The sequence below is a fragment of the Mobula birostris genome, chromosome 25, assembly GCF_030028105.1.
Source record: "Mobula birostris isolate sMobBir1 chromosome 25, sMobBir1.hap1, whole genome shotgun sequence".
Classification (NCBI taxonomy): domain Eukaryota; kingdom Metazoa; phylum Chordata; class Chondrichthyes; order Myliobatiformes; family Myliobatidae; genus Mobula; species Mobula birostris.
In genome coordinates, this window is record NC_092394.1 from 60804360 (window position 1) to 60821094 (window position 16735).

General features: G+C 42.7%; 1 protein-coding gene across 3 annotated transcripts in view; it reads right to left on the reverse strand.

The window, feature by feature from the left end:
- The window catches only part of cabin1 (calcineurin binding protein 1), a 667425-nt gene that overhangs the window by 636431 nt on the left and 14259 nt on the right, over positions 1–16735 (reverse strand). For all 3 annotated transcript variants that reach the window (XM_072243543.1, XM_072243541.1, XM_072243544.1), the window contains exons 2-3: positions 13358–13447; positions 12373–12486 (exon numbers count right to left, since the gene is read on the reverse strand). In XM_072243543.1, the coding sequence (XP_072099644.1) occupies positions 12373–12486; positions 13358–13447 (204 nt within the window). The remainder of the gene's footprint in view (positions 1–12372; positions 12487–13357; positions 13448–16735) is intronic.

The window sequence follows — 16735 nt, forward strand, 5'->3', positions numbered from 1 at the left end:
CTCCCTTCAATACAATACAAATACAAGAACATTTCCAAGTCACTGAATACCCTTTAGAGTACAGTTAAGTCAATCATCAAGAAATGGAAAGTATTACAGTTGTAAATCTGCCTAGAGCAGGCCATTCTAAAAAGCTGAGTGACCGTGCAAGAAGGGGACTAGTGAGGGAGGCCACCAAGAGACCTCTGACAACTCTGGAGGAGTGACAAGCTTCAGTGGCTGAGATGGGAGAGACTGTGCATACAACAACTGTTGCCCGGGTGCTTCACCAGTCGCAGCTTTATGGGAGAGTGGCAAAGAAAAAGCCACTGTTGAAAAACAACTCGCATGAAATCTCAGCTAGAGTTTGCCAGGAGGCATGTGGGAGTCTGATGTCAGCTGGAAGAAGGTTCTATGGTGTGATGAAATAAAAATTGAGCTTCTTGACCATCAGACTAAATGCTTTGTTTAGCATAAGCCAAACACTGCACATCAAAAACACACCATCCCTACCGTGAGGCATGGTGGTGGCTGCATCATGCTGTGGGGATGCTCCACTGCAGCAGGTCCTGGAAGGCTTGTGAAGGTAGCGGGTAAAATGAATGCAGCAAAATACAGAGAAATCCTGGAGGAAAACCTGATGCAATCTGTAAGAGAACTGTGACTTGGGAGAAGATTTATTTTCCAGCAAGACAATGACCCCAAGCATAAAGCCAAAGCTAAAAAAAAACAAAGTTTTTTTTTAAATATAATTTTTATTGAATTTTCAGAATGAATACATGAAAGGATAGTGTCTACCCTCCCCTCTTCTCTTAACCCTCCCCCCCATGTATAGTCCTACCTAAAAAAGAAGAAAAAAAAGAAAAAGAAGAACCGCCTGGGTGTTGGAAGGTTTCCACATGCTCCATGGAGTTCAAAATAAATTTGGTATACTTATTCGTTACTTTCTCCAAGGGACCAAGATCTTTATCGGAGCACTTAAATATGCCATCCTATCTTTTGTAAATAAGGGCGCCAAATATTCAGAAATGTTACATATTTATCTCTTAAATTATAGGTAATTTTTTCGGGTGGAACAGAACTAGCCATTTCATTATTCCAACGATTCATACTTAAACATGAATCAGATTTCCAAGTATCTGCTATAGTCTTCTTAGCTACTGCCAATGCAATTTTTATAAATTCTTTCTGATATTTATTCAATTTAAGTTTTGGCTTTATCCCTTCAATATCACCTAATAGAAATAATACAGGGTTATGTGGAATCTTTATTAGCAAGGAGACCTTTGTTCCGAAACAGACTTATTCCTTTTACAATGGACAATCAACTTTTATGTAATTGGTACCAAAAAGGGATTAAATTTATAGGAGATTGTTATGAACGAGGTATATTGATGTCATTTGAACAATTAAAGGATAAATATAAAATATCAAATAACACTTTCTTTTGTTACCTTCAATTAAGGGCTTACTTAAAAGGTAAGCTGGGTCAAACAATGTTTTTGCCAAAACCTAATGAAATTGAAACTTTAATTCAAAAAGGGAAAACTAAAAAATTTATTTCTTGTATGTATAATTTGATTCAAGAACAGACAATTAAACAAGGAATCTATAAGTCAAAACAAAAATGGGAAACAGATCTGAATATTAATATTGATTAAACAAATTGGTCAAGACTCTGTCTTGACAGTATGACAAATACAATAACTGTTCGACTTAGATTAGTACAATATAATTTTTTACACCAATTATATATTACACCACAAAAAATAAATAGATTAAATTCAAATCTATCCGATAAATGCTTTCGGTGTAATCAAGAAATTGGTACTTTTTTACATTCTACTTGGTCTTGTTTTAAAATTCAACCCTTTTGGATAAATTTAAGCGCCTTATTGGAACAAATTACTGGAACTCAACTTCCACATAACCCTGTATTATTTCTATTAAAAAAAACAAAGTTGATAGGGTTAGGGTTAGGGTTCACCTACCACCCCACCAGCCTCCGGATCCAGCAGATTATCCTCTGCAACTTCCGCCACCTTCAACAGGACCCCACCACTAAGCACATCTTTCGCTCTCCACCCCTCTCTGCTTTCCGCAGGGATCGGTCCCGCCGTGATTCCCTGATCCACACGTCCCTCCCCACTGATCTCCCACCCAGCACTTGTCCCTGTAAGCGCAGGTGCTACACCTGTCCCTACACCTCCTCTCTTGCCACCATTCAGGGCCCCAAACAGTCCTTCCAAGTCAGGCAACACTTCACTTGTGAGTCTGTTGGGGTCATCTATTGCATCCAGTGCTCCCGGTGCGGCCTCCTCTACATCGGTGAGACCCCACGCAGATTGGGGGACCGCTTCGTCGAGCACCTCCACTCCGTCCGCCACAACGGACAGGATCTCCCAGTAGCCACCCACCTCAACTCTGCTTCCCACTGCCATTCAGATATGGCCTCCTCTAATGCCATGATGAGGCCAAACTCAGGTTGGAGGAGCAACACCTCATATACCATCTAGGTAGTCTCCAGCCCCTTGGTATGAACATAGAATTCTCCAACTTCCGGTAATTCCCTCCCCCTATCCCTATTTCACTCTGCCCCCTCCCCCAGCTGCCTATCACCTCCCTCATGGTTCCACCTCCTTCTACTACCCATTGTGTTTTCCCCTATTCCTTCTTCACCTTTCCTGCCTATCACCTCCCTGCTTCCCCTCTCCCACCCCTTTATCTTTCCCCTTACTGGTTTTTCACCTGGAACCTACCAGCCTTCTCCTTCCCACCCTCCCCCCACCTTCTTTATAGGGCCTCTGCCCCTTCCCTCTACAGTCCTGACGAAGGGTTCTGGCCCGAAACGTCGTCAGACCTTTTCCACGGATGCTGCCCGACCTGCTGAGTTCCTCCAGCGTGTTGTGAGTGTTGCTTTGACCCCAGCATCTGCAGATTATTTTGTGTTAACAAAGTTGATATCCTAGAGTGGCCAAGTCAGAATCCAAACCTCAAACCAATTGGGAATTTGTGGCTGGACTTGAAAAGGGCTGTTCACTCACGATCCCCATGCAACCTGACAGAGCTTGAGCAGTTTTGTAAAGAAGAATGGGGAAAAATTGCAGTGTCCAGATGTGCAAAGCTGATAGAGACCTATCCACACAGACTCAAGGTGCATCTACTAAATACTGACTTGAAGGGGCAAATACTCATGCAATCAATTATGCTGTGTTTTTATATTTGTAATTAATTCAGATCACTTTGTAAAGATCTGTTTTCATTTTGGCACGAAAGAGACTTTTTCCTGTGGATCAGTGTCCAAAAAAAAAAGCGAAATTAAATCCACAGTGATTCAATGTTGTAAAACCATAAAACATGGAAATTTCCAAAGGAGGTGGGTACTTTTTTTTTTAAATCTGCACTGTATATATGCTTACAAGATTATTATGTGCCATGCACACATAGTGGGAGTAGACATGGACAGGGTACGTGACAGAGGAATGACGGGGACAGAATCGTCAAAGTAAGGAAGGAGGGGACCAAATGGCTGGGTCAAGACACAGGATAGGAATTAAATGTTAAAGGGAAGGAGAGGAAGTTGGGGGGGGGGGGGGGGGAGGTGACATCCAGAATTTGGCAGGATCAAGAGTAACAGGGTACAAAGGATGAGTGCACGGAGATGGGCCCAGGTACAAAACAAGGAGGCAGCAGCCCACCACGTACATGTGTGCAGATGTGCTAAATCATGCTAACGCTGCAAAGCCAAATCCCATCATCTAGTCCTGTATGTCCAAGCAATACGAGCATTCACCTAGACATTTCTTAAAAGCTCCCAGTCATCCAACTTCAGACAGAGTATTCTGCATACTTGGCACTCTCTGGGTAAAAAAGGTTCCTCTTCATATACTATCTGCACCTCTTCTCTTACCCATGTCCTGTAGTGTTATTTATCTCTGATATGGAAAAAAATTTCCAACAGTCTACCTGAACCATACCCCTCATAATTTAATACTCCTCAATCATAAGCCCTCTTAAGCTTCTCTCTGAAGAGAAAAGACCTAGCTCCTCCAGGCTTTCCATATAATTGAATTTCTCCATCCCACACAACATTCGGGTGAAACTCATCTTCACTCTCTGCAGTGCTATCATGTCCATCCAATACATCAATGACCAGAAGAAATATCTAAGATCTGGTTTCATAAAGTTAGAGCATAACTTCCCTCCTTCTGTATTCAACGCCTCAACTTATGAATGTTATGTGCCTTCCGAAACTATGTTGTCTACCTGCATTGTCACCTTCAAGGTTCTGTGGACTACATTTTCACCTTCAAGGATCAAATTTGCCAACTCACCCTGGATCCCATGAGCTTAATTTCTGAACTAGTCTCCCATAAGGGTCCTCGTCATAGGCTATGCTGAAGTCTCTGTAAAGCCATAAGACATAGGAGCAGAATAAAGCCACATGTTCCATCAAGTCTACACCATTAAAAACATGGCTGATTTACCTTCCCTTTCAACCCCATTCTCCAGCCTTCCCCCTACAACCTTTGACATCCTAACTAATCAAGAATCTATCAATCTCTGCTTTAAATATTCTTAATGATTTGGCCTCCAGACTTATCTGTGTCAATGAAATCCACAATGAATTCACCACCCTCTGGCTAAAGAAATTCCTCCTCATCTGTTTTAAGAGGACATCCTTCTATTAAAGTTGTATCCTCTGGTCCTATACTCACCCACTATAGGAAAGATCCTCTCCCACCCACTCTATCTAGGCCTTTCAGTGTTCAATTGGTTTCAATGAGATCCCCCCCTCATTCTTCTAAATTCCAGCAAGTGCAGTCCCAGAACATTAAAGGCTCCTCATATAAACCTTTTTTTTTTAAGGCAAGGATCCGTGTTGTGAGCCTCCTCTCCAATGCTAGCACATCTTTTCTTAGATAAAGAGCTCAAAACTTCTCACAATACTTCAAATACAGTTTGACCAATGCCTTATAAAGTCTCAGCAGTACATCCTTGCTTTCATAATCTTGTCCTCTCGAAGTTTGCCTTCCTTATCACTAACTCAACCTACAAATTAACCTTTAGGGAATCTGCACGAGAAGTCCCAAGTCCCTTTGCACCCCTGAATTTATCTCCCCATTTAGAAAATATTCTACACCTTTATTCCTTCTATCAAAGCGCATGACAATACATCTCCCTATACTATATTCCATCTGCCAGTTCTTTGCCTATTCTCCGAATCTGTCTAAGTCCTTCTGCAGACTCCATGCACCAACACTACCTGCCTCTTCACCTATCTTCGTATCTGCACACTTGGCCACAAAGCCATCAATTCTGTCACCCAAATTATTGACATATAATGTGAAAAAAGTGATCCCAACACCAACCTCTGCCAACCAGAAAAGCCTTCCTTTATTTCCACTCTTTGCCTCCTGTCAGTCAGCTAATCTTCTATCTATTTTTCCTGTAATACCATGGGCTCTAGTTAAGCAGCCTCACATGTGGCACCTTAACCAGGAGAGACATGCTGGCTGGAGTCAGGGCTTTATGCTTTGGCATAAAGGTCACCCATGCCAAACATGTCAAAAGCAGACCTGTCCTCCAGGTTCGGGGGTTCAGCTCAGGGTTAACAACCCTGACTGGTAAAACAAAACTATTATGGAAACAGTAATGAAAAATCCTTCTACATCTGAGTGTAATGATTTTCCTGATTCTCCTCCCGGTACTTGCATGACTGACAGTAGTGAAAACCAAGCTACTGACACAATGAAGGAAGCCCTGAACACTGCCAGAGATGGCGGACCTTCATTGCTGCCCTAAACACCAACAGCTTAACAGGCAGTAGGTAGGTAGGTACTGTGCAAAAGACTTCGGCATCCTAGATTTTTAAATACAAACTTTGTTTTAGATGTTTATTTTTTTGCTTTCTGCGTTAGTGTGTCAGTAGGAAAGAACGAATTTAAGATTTACAATTATTTATTTTCCAAAAAGTTTGATGTTAGAGATATTTTTGTATTTTATTACAGAAAGTAACATTAAGTAATAGACCTACTTTTCAAATAAAAACTTGATTATAGTCCAGTGCATGATTAAACAAAGATAGCAAACAGGTGCTAATGGTCAGTGACAGTGAGTTGAATGAACTGAACTGATTAACTGAAACAGAGACGGGTGTAGAAGGACTCAGACTGGATGAGGGGCAACCAAAGGTGAGGGTGCGGCAGATGTTTAACCTCCAAATCATCAACTCTTACATCATGGTAAGAATGACCATAGCAACAACACACAAGGGGCCATCAGCAAGGTCTCTGCCAAGCAGAAATGTAACGGCAGACAGGAGTTTCAAAATGTGCTGTCCAAGCTCTTCTGAAGAAACACAAAGAAACAGGCAAGGTTGAGGACCAGAAACGCAGTGGTCAGTCATAGAAACAGTGCAGCAGATGAGAGAGACATCAAACTGATGTCCCTTCTAACTCGGAAAAAGTCCAGCACTGCTATAAGCTCTGAACTCACACAAACCACTGGAACCCAAGTACATCCCTCTACAGTCCAGAGAAGTCTTGTCAAAAGTGGTCTTCATAGAAGAGTTGCTGCCAAAAAACACATTCCTATGAAGTGGAAACAAAGCCAAGTGAGTAACCTACATACAAAAACACAAGGGCTGCTGTACTGAACAATGAGAGCAAGTACTCTGTACTGACAAGTTAAAATTTCAAACTTTTAGCTCGAAACAGAAGGCAGTTTTTCTATAGAAAAGCCGGAGAACACTACATGGATAAGTATCTGCAGCTAGCAGTGAAGCACGGCAGATCTGGGGCTACATTTCTGCAAATGGTGATTTGGACAGAATTGATGGAATCCTCAATGCTGAGTACAAGCAGATTCTCATCCATAACGCAATACCTCTGGAGTCTCGATCAGTCCCAACTTTATCTGCAGCAGGACAATGGCCCCAAGCGCATGCCCAAGGTCATAAAGAACTAACTTCAGCAAAAAGAACAGGAGTTCTGCAGCAGATCATATGGCCTCCACAGAGACATGATCTCTGAGGATCTAACCTGGTCCCAATATATTGGTGTAGTCATAAAAAAGGTAAGACAGTGGCTATACTTAATTAGGAGTTTGAAGAGATTTGGCATTCAACAAATATGCTCAAAAACTTTTATAGTTGGACCGTGGAGAGCATTCTGACAAGCTTTATCACTGTCTGGTATAGAGGGGCTATACACAGATCCGAAAGAAGCTGCAGAAGGTTGTAAATCTAGTCAGCTCCATCTTGGGCACTAGCCTAAAAAGTACCCAGGACATCTTTAGGGAGCGGTGCCTCAGAAAGGCAGCGTCCATTATTAAGGACCTCCAGCACCCCAGGGCATGCCCTTTTCTCACTGTTACCATCAGGTAGGAGGTACAGAAGCCTGAAGGCACACACTCAGCAACTCAGGAACAGCTTCTTCCCCTCTGCCATCCGATTCTGAAATGGACATTGAAGCTTTGGACACTACCTCACTTTTTTTAAATATACAATATTTCTGTTTTTGTACATTTTAAAATCTATTCAATGTATGTAATTGATTTACTTATTTATTATGTTTTATTATTTATTTCTCTCTCTGCTAGATTATGTATTGCATTGAACTGCTGCTGCTAAGTTAACAAATTTCACATCACGATGATTATAAACCTGATTCTAATTTAAACATCAAGGCTGTCTGGGATTACCTGGAGAGACAGAAGCAAGTGCAATAGCCAAAGTCTGCAGAAGAAATATGGGGAGTTCTCCAAGATGCTTGGAAAAACCTACCAGCCGATTTTCTTATAAAATTGCTTGACAGTGTAACTAAGAGAATTGATGCAGTTTTAAAGGCAAAGGGTAGTCTAGCCAAATACTGATTTGATTTAAACAACAGGAATTCTGCAGATGCTGGAAATTCAAGCAACACACATCAAAGTTGCTGGTGAACGCAGCAGGCCAGGCAGCATCTGTAGGAAGAGGTGCAGTCGACGTTTCAGCCGAGATCCTTCGTCAGGACTAACTGAAGGAAGAGTGAGTGAGGGATTTGAAAGTTGGAGGGGGAGGGGGAGATCCAAAATGATAGGAGAAGACAGGAGGGGGAGGGATAGAGCCAAGAGCTGGACAGGTGATAGGCAAAAGGGGATACGAGAGGATCATGGGACAGGAGGTCCGGGAAGAAAGACGGGGGGGCGGGGGACCCAGAGGATGGGCAAGAGGTATATTCAGAGGGACAGAGGGAGAAAAAGGAGAGTGAGAGAAAGAATGTGTGCATAAAAATGAGTAACAGATGGGGTACGAGGGGGAGGTGGGGAACATCGACTTCTCTAACTTTCGCTAAGGAACATCGACTTCTCTAACTTCCGCTAAGGCCCCACCTCCCCCTCGTACCCCATCTGTTACTCATTTTTATGCACACATTCTTTCTCTCACTCTCCTTTTTCTCCCTCTGTCCCTCTGAATATACCTCTTGCCCATCCTCTGGGTCCCCCCCCCCCTTGTCTTTCTTCCCGGACCTCCTGTCCCATGATCCTCTCGTATCCTCTTTTGCCTATCACCTGTCCAGCTCTTGGCTCTATTCCTCCCCCTCCTGTCTTCTCCTACCATTTTGGATCTCCCCCTCCTCCTCCAACTTTCAAATCCCTTACTAACTCTTCCTTCAGTTAGTCCTGATGAAGGGTCTCGGCCTGAAACGTCGACTGTACCTCTTCCTACAGATGCTGCCTGGCCTGCTGCATTCACCAGCAACTTTGATGTGTGTTACTGATTTGATTTAGTTTTTTTTTTAAACTGTTTACTGCTCTTTATAGCAAACTTGATATTTAGAAACTTTTCAATTATTTTTGAAAGCATCTTAGCTTTACAGAAGTTTTTTTACATATGCACATGATTTTTGCACAGTACTGTACCTCTGACATCCCCCACTATATTTTCTTGCAATCACCTTAAAATTATGCCGCCCCCATATTAGCCATTTCCACCCTGAAAAGTCTCTGGCTATCCATTCTATCTATGCCTCTTATCATCTTGTAGACACCTTACATCCTTCTTCAGAGGTAGTTTTTTTTTTATATATAGACAGTGTGGTGGGGATATGGAACGTGCTTCCAGGGGCGATGGCCGAGGCAGATACATCAGGGACATTCAAGAGACATATGGATGAAAAAAAAACACTGGGAGGCTATTTGGAAGGGAAGGGTTAGATTGATCTTGGAGTAATTTAAAAGGTTGGCACAACATCATGGGCCAAAGGACCTATATTATGCTGTATTGCTCTATATGCTATAGAGTGTGGCCAATTTATTAGTCATCTCCTGTATCTAATAAAGTGGCCAATGAGTGTAGATTTGTGGTTATGGGCTGAGTGCAGGTCAGTGGGACTTGGTGAGAGTAAGAGTTCGGCACGGACTAGAAGGGCCAAGATGGCCTGTTTCCGTGCTGTAATTGTTATACGGATATATGGTTATACGGTCTTCTGCTGCTGTAGCCCATCCACTTCAAAGTTTGACACTGTTAATCATATCTACTGCACTGCCCTCATTGACACACTTTGTCACCTCTTCAAAGGATTTAATTAGTCAAACGGAATCTGCTCCTGACAGAGCCACTTTGGCCATCCCTGATTAGTCCTTGCCTTTTCAAATGACCACTCAACCTCTCATTCCACACCCCCCCCACCCCCGAGTATTTTCCTTACCACTCGTGAGCCTCACAGGTCTTGGTTACCAAGTTTTGCCTGCTTGAAAAGGCAGACGTATTTGCTGTCCTCCAGTTAGCTGGTACCCCACATGGCCAGCAAGGATTAAGAAAATGTCACACGAGTCCCAGCAATCCCTTGCCTCCAAGAGCAGCCTAGGATAAACTGTCAAGGACAAATGAAATGTATCCACCTTTAAGCCTGCCAAGGTAATAACTCCTGTTTCTAGACACCAGCACTAGGCTTTCACCATCCCCTTTCACTGAATTCTCCAACTACAAAGTCTCTTCTCTTTGTGAATTCCGATGAATTTGGGACCTCACCTACACCTTCTACGCACGGATTATGCCTGTCGTCCCTCATGGGCCCTACTTGTTCTCCAATTAATCCTTTGCCTTTTACATACTCTTGACTGCTCCCAATTTTCCAATTTCCTTTTTAAGCATCTCCCTATACTTTTTAGTGTCTTGACAGGCCACTTCCATCATTAGTTCCTGAAATCTGTCATGTACTTACACTTTATTCTCTTTATCAAAACTACAATATCCCTAGGCATCCAGGAAAGCCTACTTTAATGAAGACCTCCTCTAGAAAAACAATCTCGAGAGTCAAGCACAGTACTCTGGATCCAAGTGTTAGCACCTGTTAGGTTACATTACCACCCCAGTTAAACCAAAAGAATGCCTGTGTCACATATCCCATGGCTGTGAATGATCTTCTTCTCGGACACCTTCATCCCTATCAGCCTGGCCCCCAAAACAACAGTGGCAACAGAAATATTGCTGCGATAAAAAAAAAGGTTACAAGAAAGGAAGTCTTTCACAGATAGCTCCTCTCGAAAAGCATACTAACAAACTGCTTACTATCCTTGTAAGCAGAACAAGTGCTACACATGCCCTTACACTTCCTCCCTCACCACCATTCAGGGCCCCAGACAGTCCTTCCAGGTGAGGCGACACTTCACCTGTGAGTCGGCTGGGGTGATATACTGCGTCCGGTGCTCCCGATGTGGCCTTTTATATATTGGCGAGACCCGACGCAGGCTGGGAGACCGCTTTGCTGAACACCTACGCTCTGTCCGCCAGAGAAAGCAGGATCTCCCAGTGGCCACGCATTTTAATTCCACGTCCCATTCCCATTCTGATATGTCAATCCACGGCCTCCTCTACTGTAAAGATGAAGCCACACTCAGGTTGGAGGAACAACACCTTATATTCTGTCTGGGTAGCCTCCAACCTGATGGCATGAACATTGACTTCTCAAACTTCTGTTAATGCCCCACCTCCCCTTCGTACCCCATCCCTTATTTATTCATTTTCTTTCCCCCTTTTTTCTTCTCTTTTTTTCTCCCTCTGTCCCTCTCACTATAACTCCTTGCCCATCCTCTGGGTTTTCCCCCCTCCCCCTTTCTTTCTCCCTAGGCCTCCCATCCCATGAACCTCTCCCTTCTCCAGCCTCATATCCCTTTTGCCAATCAACTTTCCAGCTCTTGGCTCCAACCTTCCCCCTCCTGTCTTGTCTTATCATTTTGGATCTCCCCCTCCCCCTCTCAAATCTCTTACTAACTCTTCCTTCAGTTAGTCCTGACGAAGGGTCTCGGCCTGAAACGTCGACTGTACCTCTTCCAATAGATGCTGCCTGGCCTGCTGCGTTCACCGGCTTTTTTTGTGTGTGTTGTAACAACATCCAGAGTGCCCTCCTCTTGGATTGTTACTGATATTGCAGTAATGACTACACAAGCTCCAGCTGAGACTACTACCTGTACTTGTTTCCAAGATTTCACACGGCACAGAAGCATTTTCCATGGCTTCAAGATATATTGTCATGCCACTACATCTTAGATTGAACCACAAATCAAAAACAGCACTTTATTCCCCCCATTTAAAAGCCCAAGTTTTGCACACTCTTAAGAAATACTCCATATTCTTGCTAAAACCTCCCGTATTTATGGTAAATAAAATTCCAAAGACCCAAGTCCATCTCTACTGACAGCAATTACTAGTAACCAGCAGGCTACTAGTTCACTGGGCAACCATCCTGAGTTTGTTTACCAATGAATAAGACCATGAAAGATAGGCCAAATTTACCAATGAATAATACCATGAAAGATAGGCCAAAGTTAAATGCCAAATGCAATAATTAAACTTACTTCTAGAGATATAACAGCTGATAAAACACTAAATTTCCTGATCACCAAAATCTTAAGTTTCTTACTCTGTGGTGGTTGCTGCTTGCTTGTCTACTACTTCTTACTAAGGATATTGGTTTGAAAGAATATATTTAGGTTAATATTAAACATAATAAACTTATTTCAGTTATTAAATGATTTCTGTTTGTGAGTGAGCACAACAAGGCTACGATCATTTTTCTCAACAGAGTCCATGCAAATATCTATGCACAGCTAAATTCATAGAAAGCCTGCTGCAAAAGATCCAAAATCTATAATCAATGATAAAAATCATTCCACTCAAAAGACCTCTAAAGAACACAAAGGAATGAATCCATGAAATACTTGTAAAAGAATGGAAATTGATTTCCATTCAACATTCTATGAATATTTTAAAATGACATGCACAGCACTAAACAGTAGCTTTTTTTTAAAAAAAAAGCTCGTCTTACAAAATAGTTTTTAAATAGTTTGTTATTAACTACAAATACCTTGTAATGGCATGAAGCTTTTTATGGATTTGCTAATGCTTACCTCTTTCAACAGCTGTGTGTTCAGTAGCTCATGATAAGCTTTGGTAGATTCTTCATAGCAATCATGCTTCTGTAGATCTAATGCTTTGTGGTACAGGGAAAATGCTTCAGCTTCCTATATTAGAGAACACATGCTTGGTTAACGTCTGAAGATCTGCCTCCAATGAACATTACCTAGTCTGCGTAACACATCTCCACCTGAGAAACAAAATAAGCCACTTAAGTCCAAAACAAGAACACATGAAGTCAAGAGCAACCACATGCCCCTCAAGTCAGCCCTACATTTAATTGGATTAAAGCACATCTGCCCAGGCCACAATTCTCCTCTGTGTCAGACCAGCAAAGCTCTCCGGTCTCTGATCTCTTAAAAACTGAATGCTTTCAGAGATCCACCCCCCAGGTGCTAAGAATTCCAGTGAATCACCACCTTCTGCAAGAAGAGATCCTTATACATCTCAGTTCCCTTACCTCACAAATATATCCCTCATTCAGAACTGTCCCACCAGCAGAAACAACTACATATCTAGTTTCTTAGAATTATGTTTCCATAGGATCATCCTTCATTCTTCCAATATGTAAGTTATCTAAATAGGATGACAATCTCATCCCAGGAATTAGCTTAACAAATTACTGAACTACCTCCAATGCCAATATCTTCTTTTTTAAAATAAGAGGACCAAAATGGTGCACCCTCACCAACATCCTATACAAATTCTAGCACTGCTTTTCTGCTTCCAAACTCCACCATCTCTTGCGATAAATTCCAATGTGCCTTTTGCCTTCCAATTTACATGTATTGCTACAATGCGCTTTTTTTTTTGTTTCATGCACAAGCCTCTAATCCTGCTGCTGATTGCAGCAAGCCCTCCACCACACAAACAATCTCATTGCCCTTTAATATCCTAGGGCTTTTTCCAATTTGTGCTGATCAAGCTGACATCATCTGGTATTAACATAATATAGGTATAACATTAGATAATACAAACCTGTGCTTCTTTTGTTTGAGTTTTGTGACTCTTGAAGGATTCTTCATAGTCCTCCACCACGGTGGTGTCATTTAAAGCTGCAATTCGAATCTAGTTTTAAAAAAACAAAAACAATTAACTAAGCTCATTACCTTATCCAAGGTACACTGTTACAGCGGAACAACTTCAACATTCAGATGTTATTTCCAATTCATCTGCTTATGCACTGCAGGCACACATGGAAAAGGTTGCAGCAAGTTAGTAACCATCTCTCACATTCAGGGCATGTATGAGTATTTTCAATTATAGTCTTTACAAATTACCAGAAGATGCAAGAACAGAATTGGGCCATTTGCCCATCGAGTCTGCCCCCCACCAAAATACAAGATACACCAGTCGCAGAATAAAACGCAACTAGCAACCTTACTGTATAATATATAGCTTTTATTCTAGGGCCATATTGTACAAAAATATAAAGTAGGAAGTTTCTTATTAGGGAGGTAGTCATCCCTAGGCTACAGGGGTCAGAAAACTGGGTGACTGTCAGGAGAGGGAAGGATAATGCCCGGATAGTGGAGAGCACCCCTGTAGCTGTCCCCCTCAGCAACAAATATTTTGTTCTAGATGTTGTTGAGGGGGATGACCTGACAGGGGACGCCCACAGTGGCACTGAGCCTGGCGCTGTTGTGCAGGAGGGAAAGAAGGAGAAGAAGAAAGCGGTAGTCGTAGGGGATTCCATAGTCAGGGGAACAGACAGGAGATTCTGGGAGCCTGATAGAGATACCCGCATGGTGTGTTGCCTCCCAGGTGCCAGGGTACGGGATGTCTCGGATCGGGTCCAGAATATTCTGAAGGGGGAGGGTGAGCAGCCAGTTGTCTTGGTACATGTTGGTACCAATGACATAGATAGGAGAAGGGAGGAGGTCCTGAAGAGAGATTTCCAGGAGTTAGGAAGGAAGCTGAGAAGCAGGACCTCCAGGGTAGTAATCTCGGGATTGCTACCTGTGCCACGTGCTAGCGAGGGCAAGAATAGTAGGATCAGGCAGATGAATGCGTGGCTGACAGACTGGTGCAGGGGGCAGGGCTTCAGATTCTTGGATAATTGGGATCTCTTCTGGGGGAACCCGAAGGGGACAGATATCCTGGCGGGAAGGTTTAATAGAGCTGTTAGGGAGGGTTTAAACTAATTTGGCAGGGGGATGGGAACCGGAATGATAGAGCAGAGAAAGGGGAAAACAAAAATAAATCTAAGATAGTGACAAGTAAAGATGTCAAGGAAAGACAGGCAGGTGATGGGGCAAATTTGTAGCCATTGGGATGAGTTGCACTGCAATCAAAGCGAAAAGTACCAAATACTGGTCTTAAGGGGTTATACTTAAATGCACGCAGCATAAGGAATAAGGTGGATGATCTTGTCGTACACCTACAGATTGGCAGGTATGATATCAAGGCCATCACTGAGACATGGCTAAAGGATACACGTCTCTGGGAGCTGAATGTCCAAGGATACACAGTGTAACAGAAGGATAGGAAGGTAGGCAGAGGGGGTGACGTGGCTTTATTGGTAAGATATAATATCAAATCATTAGAAAGAGATGACATAGGATCCGAAGGTGCAGAATCTTTATGGGTTGAGCTAAGAAATCGCATGGGTAAAAGGACCCTGATGGCAGTTATATACAGGCCTCCAAACAGCTGCAGTGATGTGGACTACAAATTACAACAGGAAATAGAAAAGGCTTGTCAGAAGGGCAGTGTTATGATAATTCTGGGGGATTTTAACATGCGAGTGGATTGGAAAAATCAGGTCAGCACTGGATCTCAAGAGAGAATTTGCAGAATGTCTGCGAGATGGCTTTTTAGAACAGCTTGTTGTTGAGCCCATGAGGGGATTGGCTGTACTGGATTGGATATTGTGTAATGAACCGGAGGTGACTAGAGAGATTGAAGTGAAGGAACCCTTAGGAGGCGGTGATCATAACATGATTGAGTTCACTGTGAAACTTGAAAAAGAGAAGCCGAAATCCGATGTGTCGGTATTTCAGTGGAGTAAAGGAAATTACAGTGGCATGAGAGAGGAACTGCCCAAAGTTGACTGGAAAGGGACACTGGCGGGAAGGACGGCAGAGCAGCAGTGGCTGGAGTTTATGCAAGAAGTGAGGAAGGCGCAAGACAGGTATATTCCAGAAAAGAAGAAATTTTCGAATGGAAAAAGGATGCAACCGTGGCTGACAAGAGAAGTCAAAGACAAAGTTAAAGCAAAGAAGAGGGCATACAAGGAAGCAAAAATTAGTGGGAAGGCAGAGGATTGGGAAGTTTTTAAAAGCTTACAAAAAGAAACTAAGAAGGTCATTAAGAGGGAAAAGATGAACTATGAAAGGAAGCTAGCAAATAATATCAAAGAGGATACTAAAAGCTTTTTCAAGTATATAAAAAGTAAAAGACAGGTGAGAGTAGATATAGGACCGATAGAAAATGATGCTGGAGAAATTGTAATGGGAGATAAGGAGGAACTAAATGAATACGTTGCATCAGTCTTCATTGAGGAAGACATCAGGTGGCAGGGAAGGGTGTGCGCAGTCACAATTATGACAGAGGAAGTACTCAGGAAGCTGAATAGTCTAAAGGTAGATAAACCTCCCGGACCAGATGGAATGCACCCTCATGTTCTGAAGGAAGTAGCTGTGGAGATTGCGGAGGCATTAGCGATGATCTTTCAAGAGTCGATAGATTCTGGCATGGTTCAGGAGGACTGGAAGATTGCAAATGTCACTCCGTTATTTAAGAAGGGGGCAAGGAAGCAAAAAGGAAATTATAGACCTGTTAGCTTGACATCGGTGGTTGGGAAGTTGTTGGAGTTGATTGTCAAGGATGAGGTTACAGAGTACCTGGAGGCATATGACAAGATAGGCAGAACTCAGCATGGTTTTCTTAAAGGAAAATCCTGCCTGACAAACCTATTACAATTTTTTGAGGAAATTACAAGCAGGCTAGACAAGGGAGATGCAATGGATGTTGTATATTTGGATTTTCAGAAGGCCTTTGACAAGTTGCTACACATGAGGCTACTTAACAAGATAAGAGCCCATGGAATTATGGGAAAGTTACATACGTGGATAGGGCGTTGGTTGATTGGCAGGAAACAGAGAGTGGGAATAAAGGGATCCTATTCTGGCTGGCTACCGGTTACCAGTGGTGTTCCACAGGGGTCCGTGTTGGGGCCGCTTCTTTTTACGTTGTACATCAACGATTTAGATTATGGAATAGATGGCTTTGTGGCTAAGTTTGCTGATGATACGAAGATAGGTGAAGGGGTCGGTAGTGCTGAGGAAACAGAGTCTGCAGAGAGACTTGGATAGATTGGAAGAATGGGCAAATGAAATACAATGTTGGAAAGTA